The sequence below is a fragment of the Eulemur rufifrons genome, chromosome 17, assembly GCF_041146395.1.
Source record: "Eulemur rufifrons isolate Redbay chromosome 17, OSU_ERuf_1, whole genome shotgun sequence".
NCBI lineage: Eukaryota > Metazoa > Chordata > Mammalia > Primates > Lemuridae > Eulemur > Eulemur rufifrons.
The window spans coordinates 46,541,568-46,552,914 of NC_090999.1; the positions used below are offsets into that span (position 1 = coordinate 46,541,568).

General features: G+C 44.6%; 1 protein-coding gene across 2 annotated transcripts in view; it reads left to right on the forward strand.

The window, feature by feature from the left end:
* The window catches only part of MAP1B (microtubule associated protein 1B), a 98,515-nt gene that overhangs the window by 82,645 nt on the left and 4,523 nt on the right, over positions 1-11,347 (forward strand). For both annotated transcript variants that reach the window (XM_069492345.1, XM_069492346.1), the window contains 2 exons: positions 559-7,057; positions 9,935-10,173. In XM_069492345.1, the coding sequence (XP_069348446.1) occupies positions 559-7,057; positions 9,935-10,173 (6,738 nt within the window). The remainder of the gene's footprint in view (positions 1-558; positions 7,058-9,934; positions 10,174-11,347) is intronic.

Below are 11,347 nucleotides of genomic sequence, written 5' to 3' on the forward strand. Positions count from 1 at the left end.
TTTTCTTTTATGCCTACCAAATTCTAAAAGGAGGCAACAAGTGTACTTTTATCCGAGTTCCTTTTGTGTGTCCAATCAGGCCTTTTTTTGCCAAGCCCTGTGGATTAAAAGAAAACATTTTATATCAGTGGTGAAATGAATCACATAGCATTCCCCTTAATGTTTTTTAAAGGGCATCTTTGTATGGCAATTCCCCATGGATAATATTCAAAATATTTCGTAACTGCTGTGGCAGAAGCTCCTATTGTTCAGATGGTCACTCATCTTAGAACTGGAACAGAGCTCTGGAGTTCCCCTGCTGGGCAGGAATGGATGGTGATGGGGTCCTGGTTATGGCAGAGGGACGAAGAGGAGGGCTCAGGACACAGGCTGTTCACTTCCAGTGTGAAAATAATTTAGCATTTAAACAACCAGCATCACTAAGCAAGTGTGTCTCTGAAACTGGCCCTCTGTGCATCCAGTGGTCCTGTAATGCACAGTAACAGATGGAGATGATGGATCAGTGATGGCAGTCACTTAAACCTTTTCTTTCTTTCTTCCTTTTTTCTTTAAACCCAGATTGGGGAGTTACTGAGTACTACCCACCCTGCCAACAAAGCCAGCCTAACCCTGTTCTGTCCTGAAGAAGGGGACTGGAAAAACTCCAATCTTGACAGACACAATCTCCAAGACTTCATCAATATTAAACTCAATTCAACTTCTATATTGCCAGAAATGGAAGGACTTTCTGAGTTTACTGAGTATCTCTCAGAATCAGTAGAAGTCCCATCTCCTTTTGACATCCTGGAACCTCCCACATCGGGGGGATTTCTAAAGCTCTCCAAGCCCTGCTGTTACATTTTCCCAGGAGGGAGGGGCGATTCTGCCTTGTTTGCAGTGAACGGATTCAATATGCTCATCAATGGAGGATCAGAGAGAAAATCCTGCTTCTGGAAGCTTATCCGACACTTGGACCGAGTGGACTCCATCCTGCTCACCCACATTGGGGATGACAACTTGCCTGGAATAAATAGCATGCTACAGCGGAAAATTGCAGAGCTGGAGGAAGAACAGTCCCAGGGCTCCACCACAAATAGTGACTGGATGAAAAACCTCATCTCTCCTGACTTAGGAGTTGTATTTCTCAATGTACCTGAAAATCTGAAAAACCCAGAACCAAACATCAAGATGAAGAGAAGCTTAGAAGAAGCTTGCTTCACTCTCCAGTACCTGAGCAAATTGTCCATGAAACCAGAACCTCTGTTTAGAAGCGTAGGCAATACCATCGATCCTGTCATTCTTTTCCAAAAAATGGGAGTGGGTAAACTTGAGATGTACGTACTTAATCCAGTCAAGAGCAGCAAGGAAATGCAGTATTTTATGCAGCAGTGGACTGGCACCAGCAAAGACAAGGCTGAACTAATCCTGCCTAATGGTCAAGAAGTAGATATCCCAATTACCTATTTAACTTCAGTCTCATCTCTGATTGTGTGGCATCCAGCAAACCCTGCAGAGAAGATCATCCGCGTCCTGTTTCCTGGAAACAGCACCCAATATAACATCCTGGAAGGGCTGGAAAAGCTCAAACATTTAGACTTCCTGAAGCAGCCGCTGGCCACCCAAAAGGATCTCACTGGCCAGGTGCCCACTGCTGCCGTGAAACAAGTAAAACTGAAACAGAGGGCTGATAGCCGAGAAAGCCTGAAGCCAGCCACAAAACCGCTTCCCAGCAAATCTGTCCGCAAGGAGTCTAAAGAAGAAACCCCTGATGTCACAAAAGCTAATCACGTGGAAAAGCCACCCAAAGTTGAAAGCAAAGAAAAAGTAACAGTGAAAAAAGACAAGCCAGTAAAAATAGAGACCAAACCTCCTGTGACTGAAAAGGAGGCACCCAGCAAAGATGAGCCATCTCCAGTGAAAGCCGAGGTGGCCGAAAAGCAAACCACAGATGTCAAACCCAAAGTCACCAAGGAGAAGATAGTGAAAAAGGAAACAAAGGTAAAATCTGAAGAAAAGAAAGAGGAGAAGGAAAAGCCAAAGAAAGAAGTGGCTAAAAAGGAGGACAAAACACCTATCAAGAAGGAGGAAAAACCAAAAAAGGAAGAGGTGAAAAAGGAGGTCAAAAAAGAAATCAAGAAAGAAGAGAAAAAAGAACCCAAGAAAGAGGTTAAGAAAGAAACACCACTGAAGGAAGTTAAGAAGGAAGTTAAGAAGGAAGAAAAGAAGGAAATTAAAAAGGAAGAAAAGGAACCCAAAAAAGAAATTAAGAAACTCCCCAAAGACTCAAAGAAATCATCTACTCCTCTATCTGAAGCAAAAAAACCAGCTGCACTAAAACCAAAAGTAGCCAAGAAGGAAGAGTCTGTCAAGAAAGATTCTGTTGCTGCTGGAAAGCCAAAGGAGAAGGGAAAAATTAAAGTCATTAAGAAGGAAGGCAAGACCACAGAGGCTGCAGCTGCAGCTGTCAGCACTGTTGCCGCCGCAGCTGCCACAGTGGCAGCAGTTGGAATAGCAGCCACTGGCCCTGCCAAAGAACTCGAAGCTGAGAGGTCACTTATGTCATCTCCTGAGGATCTAACCAAGGACTTTGAAGAGTTAAAGGCTGAAGAGGTTGATGTGACAAAGGACATCAAGCCTCAGCTGGAGCTAATCGAAGACCAAGAGAAACTGAAGGAAACTGAGCCAGTCGAAGCCTACGTTATCAAGGGTCCTGCTGAGTCCCCAGATGAGGGAATCACCACCACCGAAGGGGAGGGCGAGTGCGAACAAACGCCCGAGGAGTTGGAGCCAGTCGAGAAGCAGGGGGTGGAAGACATTGAAAAATTTGAAGATGAAGGAGCTGGTTTTGAAGAATCCTCCGAGACTGGAGACTATGAAGAGAAGGCGGAAACTGAGGAGGCTGAGGAACCAGAAGAGGACGGCGAAGAAAATGTGTGTGTGAGCACCTCCAAGCACAGCCTCATCGAGGACGAGGAGAATGCAAAGGCTGAGGCGGATGTGCACATCCGGGAGAAGAGGGAGTCTGTGGCCAGTGGGGATGACCGAGCAGAAGAAGACATGGATGAGGCAGTTGAGAAGGGAGAAGCCGAACAATCTGAGGACGAGGGTGAGGAGGACAAAGCAGAGGATGCCCGAGAGGAAGAATACGAACCTGAAAAAATCGAAGCTGAAGATTATGTGATGGCCGTGGTTGACAAGGCCGCAGAGGCTAGTGGTGCCGAGGATCAGTATGGATTCCTCACCACACCAGCCAAGCAAGCGGGAGCCCAGTCTCCTGGCCGAGAACCTGCATCTTCAATTCATGATGAGACTTTACCTGGAGGCTCAGAGAGTGAGGCCACTGCTTCCGATGAGGAAAACCGAGAAGACCAGCCTGAGGAGTTCACGGCCACGTCTGGATACACTCAGTCTACCATTGAGATATCCAGTGAGCCCACCCCAATGGATGAGATGTCTACTCCTCGAGACGTGATGAGTGATGAGACCAACAATGAAGAGACCGAGTCCCCATCTCAGGAATTCGTAAACATCACCCAATATGAGTCTTCATTGTATTCTCAGGAATACGCCAAACCTGCTGTTACAACACTCAATGGATTCTCTGAAGGGTCAAAAACAGATGCTACTGATGGCAGGGATTACAATGCTTCGGCCTCCACCATCTCTCCACCCTCATCCATGGAGGAAGACAAATTCAGCAGATCTGCTCTACGTGACGCTTACTACACTGAAGCAAAAGAGGTGAAAGCCAGTGCCATGCTGGAGATCAAAGATACCATCTCAACAGTCTCAGATGAAAAACTTAGCCCATCCAAGAGCCCATCCAAGAGCCCATCCCTGAGTCCGTCTCCACCATCGCCCGTAGAGAAGACCCCCCTGGGTGAACGCAGTGTGAACTTCTCTCTGATGCCCAATGAGATCAAGGTCTCCACAGAGGCAGAAGTAGTCTCAGTGTCCCCTGAGGTGACCCAAGAAGTAGTTGAAGAACATTGTGCTAGTCCTGAGGATAAGACTCTGGAAGTGGTATCACCATCTCAGTCTGTGACTGGCAGTGCTGGCCACACACCTTACTACCAATCTCCCACTGATGAGAAATCCAGTCACCTCCCTACAGAAGTCATTGAAAAACCACCAGCACTTCCAGTGAGTTTTGAATTCAGTGATACCAAAGATGAGAGTGAAAGGGCTTCAATAAGCCCCATGGATGAACCTGTGCCTGACTCAGAGTCTCCTATTGAGAAAGTTTTATCTCCTTTACGCAGCCCACCCCTAATTGGATCCGAGTCCGCATATGAAAGTTTTCTAAGCGCTGATGGCAAAGCTTCTGGCAGATGTACTGAAAGCCCCTTTGAAGAAAAGAATGGAAAACAGGGCTCTCCAGACCAAATAAGTCCAGTTTCTGAAATGACTTCCACTGGTCTTTACCAAGAGAAACAGGAAGGGAAAAGCACGGACTTTATACCAATAAAGGAAGACTTTGGTCAAGAAAAGAAAACTGATGATGCTGAAGCTATAAGTTCTCAACCAGCACTGGCTTTGGATGAAAGGAAATTAGGAGGCGATGTTTCTCCAACACAAATAGATGTCAGTCAGTTTGGATCTTTTAAAGAAGACACCAAGATGTCCATTTCTGAAGGCACTGTCTCAGACAAGTCAGCTACTCCAGTTGATGAGGGTGTAGCAGAAGACACATACTCTCACATGGAGGGTGTGGCCTCAGTCTCCACAGCCTCGGTGGCTACAAGCTCGTTTCCAGAGCCAACAACAGATGACGTGTCTCCGTCTCTCCATGCTGAAGTTGGCTCCCCACATTCCACAGAAGTAGATGACTCCCTTTCAGTGTCTGTTGTGCAAACACCTACCACATTCCAGGAAACAGAAATGTCTCCATCTAAAGAAGAATGCCCGAGACCAATGTCAATTTCTCCACCAGACTTCTCCCCTAAAACTGCCAAGTCCAGGACACCAGTTCAGGAGCACAGATCTGAACAGTCCTCAATGTCTATTGAATTTGGCCAAGAATCTCCTGAGCACTCCCTTGCTATGGATTTCAGTCGACAGTCTCCAGATCACCCTGCAGTGGGTGCAAGCATGCTTCACATCACTGAAAATGGGCCAACTGAAGTGGACTACAGTCCTTCTGACATGCAGGACTCCAGTTTATCACACAAGATACCACCTATGGAGGAGCCGTCCTATACCCAAGATAATGATCTTTCTGAGCTCATCTCAGTATCTCAGGTAGAGGCCTCCCCATCCACCTCTTCTGCTCATACCCCTTCTCAGATAGCTTCTCCTCTCCAAGAAGATACTCTATCCGATGTTGCTCCTCCGAGAGATATATCCCTATATGCCTCACTCACCTCTGAAAAAGTACAAGGTCTGGAAGGAGAAAAGCTCTCTCCAAAATCTGATATCTCTCCACTCACCCCACGAGAGTCCTCTCCTTTATATTCACCTAGTTTTTCAGATTCTACCTCTGCAGTCAAAGAGGACATAGCAGCTTGTCATCCTTCCTCTTCTCCTCCAATAGATGCAGCGTCTGCAGAGTCCTATGGCTTCCGTGCCTCAATGTTATTCGATACAATGCAGCACCACTTAGCCTTGAATAGAGATTTGACCACATCTGGCATGGAGAAGGACAGTGGAGGGAAGACACCTGGTGACTTTAGTTATGCTTATCAGACACATGAGAAAACAACCAGGTCCCCAGATGAAGAGGATTACGACTATGAATCTTATGAGAAAACCACCCGGCCCCCAGATGTGGGTGGCTATTACTATGAGAAGACAGAGAGAACCACAAAATCCCCAGGTGACAGTGACTACTCCTATGAGACCATTATGAAAACCACCAAGACCCCTGAACATGGCGGCTACGCCTATGAAATTACTGAGAAGACCACACGGAGCCCTGAAGAGGGGGGGTACTCATATGAGATAAGCGAGAAGACCACAAGGACCCCTGAAATGAGTGGTTACAGCTACGAAAAGACTGAGAGGTCTAGAAGGCTCCTGGATGACATCAGCAATGGCTATGATGACTCCGAGGATGGAGGCCACACACTTGGAGACTCCAGCTACACTTATGAGACCACTGAGAAAATTACCAGTTTCCCTGAGTCTGATAGTTACTCCTATGAGACATCTACAAAAACCACAAGAAGCCCTGATACTTCCACATACTGTTACGAGACTACAGAGAAAATCACTAGAACACCTCAGGCATCTACGTATTCCTATGAGACGTCAGACCGATCCTATGCTGCAGAAAAGAAGTCGCCCTCAGAAGCCCGCCAGGATGTTGATCTATGCCTTGTGTCCTCCTGTGAATACAAGCATCCCAAGACAGAGCTCTCCCCCTCCTTCATTAATCCCAATCCTCTTGAGTGGTTTGCCAGTGAAGAGGCCACTGAAGAATCTGAAAAGCCCCTCACTCAATCAGGGGGAGCCCCACCACCTCCAGGAGGAAAGCAACAGGGACGACAGTGTGATGAAACCCCTCCCACCTCAGTCAGCGAGTCGGCCCCATCCCAGACGGACTCTGATGTTCCCCCGGAGACTGAAGAGTGCCCCTCCATCACAGCCGATGCCAACATTGACTCCGAAGATGAGTCAGAAACCATCCCCACAGACAAAACTGTCACATACAAACACATGGACCCACCTCCGGCCCCCATGCAAGACCGCAGCCCTTCTCCACGCCACCCTGATGTGTCCATGGTGGACCCAGAGGCCTTGGCCATTGAGCAGAACCTGGGCAAAGCTCTGAAGAAAGACCTGAAAGAGAAGACCAAAACCAAAAAGCCAGGTACAAAGACCAAGTCATCTTCACCTGTCAAAAAGAGTGATGGGAAGTCCAAACCCTTGGCAGCTTCACCAAAACCAGCAGGCTTGAAAGAATCCTCAGATAAGGTGTCCAGAGTGGCTTCTCCGAAGAAGAAAGAATCTGTGGAAAAAGCAACGAAAACCACCACCACTCCTGAGGTCAAAGCTGCACGTGGGGAAGAGAAAGACAAGGAGACCAAGAATGCCGCCAATGCCTCCACATCCAAGTCGGTAAAGACGGCGACTGCAGGTAGGCTCAGCAAGCTGGGCCCCCAGATGTAGGCCACAATTCTGCTTTTACTTGGAGCCTTTATATTTCCCGTTTGAGTTTATGCTGGGAAGATGAGAGAGCATGAACTGATGCTTTACCTTCCCTTTGCTATTCTCCTCTGCCCAAAGGTATGTATCTCAGCCCACTGTGGCCCCAAGGCTTGGGGATAGCTCAGGGTATGGCTCAGGGCAGCAGCAGGAATTCATCACCTGGGTTTGCACCATTCTGAAGCATGGCAACTGCAGCCCTGTTCTGAATTTTTAGAACCAAGGATGTGTGTTTTCAGCTCCTTTGGAAGACTGGCTTCAGCCATGTTGGCCCCAGAACCAAGCTGAGGTGACACAGGCCAGGAGCTTCCAAGGGCTCAAGGAGAACCACGGGTTCTTGGAATGACTAGTCTTGGCCCAAGACTGAGAGTCCTTTTTTTAAAAAATAAAATTATAAAATTTTAAAATTAAAAATTATAATATTTTTATTAAAAAATCACCAGGTTGGATTAACATCTCCATTAAAGGCAGTGTTCTGTTTTCTTGTCAGCCAACCAATACCATAATTTCAGTTGACCAGAGAGTAGCCAGTACAAATGGAGAGAAAAACATTGAGGGCACTTTTCTTATCCCCCTCTTACCCCATGGCCTTATTCATAGACCCAGAATGCTATTTCAGATAGAAATTCCACTTGGCAGGAGCAGATATTCCTGCCTTCTGATCATTCCTGTTTTGGTCCCCATTCCTAGATTTATCAAGCTCTCGGCAGTGACCTGGGTTTTGGATGTCTCTGGCTGCATAGCTTCATTTTGTTGCTTCAAATCAATCACAAGGATTTGCATTAATATATCTTCTTTGCTTTATGTAATCATGCAGGGATTTTAGATCACAGTTCACAAAGTAACTATAAATTGACCCAAACATGTAAAGCAGAAAATAAGTAACATTTCCCTGATTTATTAGAGAAAATCTGATAGATGAATCTTCGGGGCTCTCAAATTCAGTACATTTTAGGATATAATAGTTACAGTTGCAAAGTTTAACTTTAAACAATATGGAGCATGAATTTTAAGACTCAGTTCTCATCGGATTTGATCTTTTTACTTGCACATAGAAAACAAACTGAATTTTTACACGTTTAGAATGAATGGAAAACCACCAGTTAACCCCTTGGTCCAAAAGAGTTGACAGCTGACCAGCACTTAGGGGAAAACATGAGATAAAAACCAACTGAAATTTGCTACTAAATTTGCCAGAACATATATACCCCAGCCCACACATTAATTTTTTAAAAAAACTTTTTTGGACACTTCAAGAGATAATTTAAAGGCAAAGTAATAAATAAAGATGAATTAATTTTCATTTACTTTGAAAATGCTTTTAGATTTCTAGAAAGGCAAAATTGTGCTACTAATTGATTTTTAAAACAAACCTGGGTAGACTTTTGGCAATTGTTTCAGTTTGTGCGTCTATGAGCAATATTCATCTGGTGTTGATGGTGGTGATTAAGTGTAGAAGGGAAAATTGCAGACATGTTTAATTATTAGAAGAACTGTAACTCACCAACTTCTACTACAAATCAGAATTCTTTAGGAGGCCCCCAAATGGATATTTTGAGGGCTTTCAGCTCAGATTCATTAAAATGACCTATTAATAATCTATTCATAGGATGAATTTGTTCAAATATCAGTTTGGCCAATTCTCACCACTCCCCTCTACCTCTAAAAATAAAACTGGACAGTTGATAGAATTCACTGGTGTTTTGACTCTGGGATGACAGTCTTTAAACATCCCGTGGAGAAAGGAAAGAGGATTAAGCATATTGAATCTAGATGGTGTTTTTAATGGCTTTACAGCGGTGATCTCAAACCAGCTTAGACTCACCTGGGGTGATTTAAAAGCTAGTGGTCCCCCGACCCTAGCCCTAGCCCAACTGAGTCAGACTCTGGAGGATGAGGCCTGGGCATCATCAGTATTAAACATCCAAGGTGATTCTAATTATGCACAAAGGGTGAGGAACCACTGCCTTAGAACGCTAGTCCTATTAATGTTTCAAAAACTTTAAATCTTCTAACTGGAACAAGCTGGAAAGTCAGCTCACCGGACAAGGTGCCAGGAAACTTTTAGGTTAATCTGAATCTTTACTTTCCCCAGGCTTTTCTGACTTGGCTGGGAATTTTGGCTGCAGGATGGCCTTTCCCCAGTCTGCTGTGTCCTGGTTGGTTAGAGAGAGCCTAGTCTTTTTGAACCTTCCTTTGCCAAAGTTTGGTATCCAGCCTTGTCTAGAGAGAGCTAACGAGAGAATACAATGTTTCATCAATTGCTGAATGAGGTTGAGGTGCTGAGGGTTTTGAAAATCATGGCGTTAACATTGAAACTATTTACTACGTCAAATGTTAGGGTATAATATTCAACGGTGGACAAAATTGCTGTCAAATGAAACCCTGAAGTGGATTACTATAATACCCCTTAGCTATGGTTTGCCAAATGCAGATGCTTCCTTTTGACTTTTAAAATCTGTTTCTTAGATGACTTATCAAATTAAGATTCACATTAGTATTTTCTTTAGGAGGGGTATTATATCTAGTTCCATCTTTTGGAAAGGCCTCGAAATTCATCTTACTTGCTAATGGGTTGTCCACAAAGGGAAACCGTCCATGATTCAGTTCTCTTATTGAGATGGTAAATAGCCATGTTATATTCTCTCAAATTGCTAGTATTAAACGCCCTCTGAAAATTACCAGAAAGATGGAACTATTGTCACCTCTTTGGGTGTCCCAGAAGACCTGCTTGTGGATGACTGGGGAGGTGTACTAGATGTGTCCCTGTACCTTTCTGTGACCCTTGCTGTGTCTTTGTCTACCATAGGACCAGGAACCACCAAGACCGTCAAGTCTTCAGCTGTGCCTCCAGGCCTTCCTGTGTATCTGGACCTGTGCTATATTCCTAACCACAGCAATAGTAAGAATGTCGATGTTGAATTCTTCAAGAGAGTGAGGTCGTCCTACTACGTGGTGAGTGGGAATGACCCAGCTGCTGAGGAGCCCAGCCGGGCTGTCCTGGATGCCTTGTTGGAAGGGAAGGCTCAGTGGGGCAGCAACATGCAGGTAAGAGCCGCAGGGCAGTGTCTACACTGCAGACTGAGCTGTGTCCAGACGCAAAGGGAAGGAACCATGTTGAAAGATGCACCTTCATGATCATGGATCCACAGGAGGTCCCTCATGAGTCTGTTACACAGGAAATATCCTGAGGACAAAGTCGGTTTAACACACAGAAGATAGTCTAAAGTAGATTCTTGGCACCACTGCCAACCATGGTCTTGGAGGAAAGCCACTCTACCTAAGGCATACTTCATATATCTGCAAAATGGGCCCAAGATTCATTGCCCTTCCCCTCAGTGTGCCAAGAATATAGTGTGTGTGAGTCAAAGTGCTCATATTTCCATGTGAGAGCTGCTAAAAAATTGTCTTTACTCCTTTGTGTTTTATGAGTAGACCAAAGCTAGGAATATAGCCTTTTAGAAAATCAGCGGTTCATGTGAAATTCCACAGTAGGACTATTGCTGAAAACGGTCCCAACTCCCAACTCCCAAACATCATGTTTGGCCATGAACCACCCCTTATTAATTCAGCTGTGATCTTTGCTTACCTAAGTTTTATTTGTGGTTCTGTACAGAATCAACTGTGCTTGTATAATATTAAATAGAATTACTTGTTATTTAATCATATAAAATCTAATGAGAAGCACCCAGTGGCCTCTTAACAAATACTGGATGGGATTTTTACTATTCAGGCCATTACCTATTTACCCTACTCCTCCGTCCCCAACCACACACAGGAATTAAAGATACAAATCTTTGCTGTCAGGACAAAATGTTAGTTACACACAATGAGTGGGCTTCTGAAGGCTTTGAGGCACAGTAATGACTAAAACTCCTTGGATTGAATATGCAATATCTTTTATGCAATACTTAACAGTTGTGTTACCAAAAAAATAAGAAATTTCACCTTAACTGAAGCACTTCTTAACACTAAAAAATTGAAAAACTGAAAGTGACTATAGAGGAACTAATTGGCTTTTGGTTCCAGTCTTCAACTTCCCTAAGGGCAAAATGCTTTTTTTTTTATAGCCTTATTCTGGTTCCTGGAAAATAAAAGTTGAAAAATCCTTTGCATTTCTTGAGGAAAACAAAAAATTTTCCTCTCATTTCCCTTCTTCTTCTAAGGGTCTAACGCATACCTTGTTATTGTTCTATTTTTTCATCTGGTTTCTGTTGTCTCT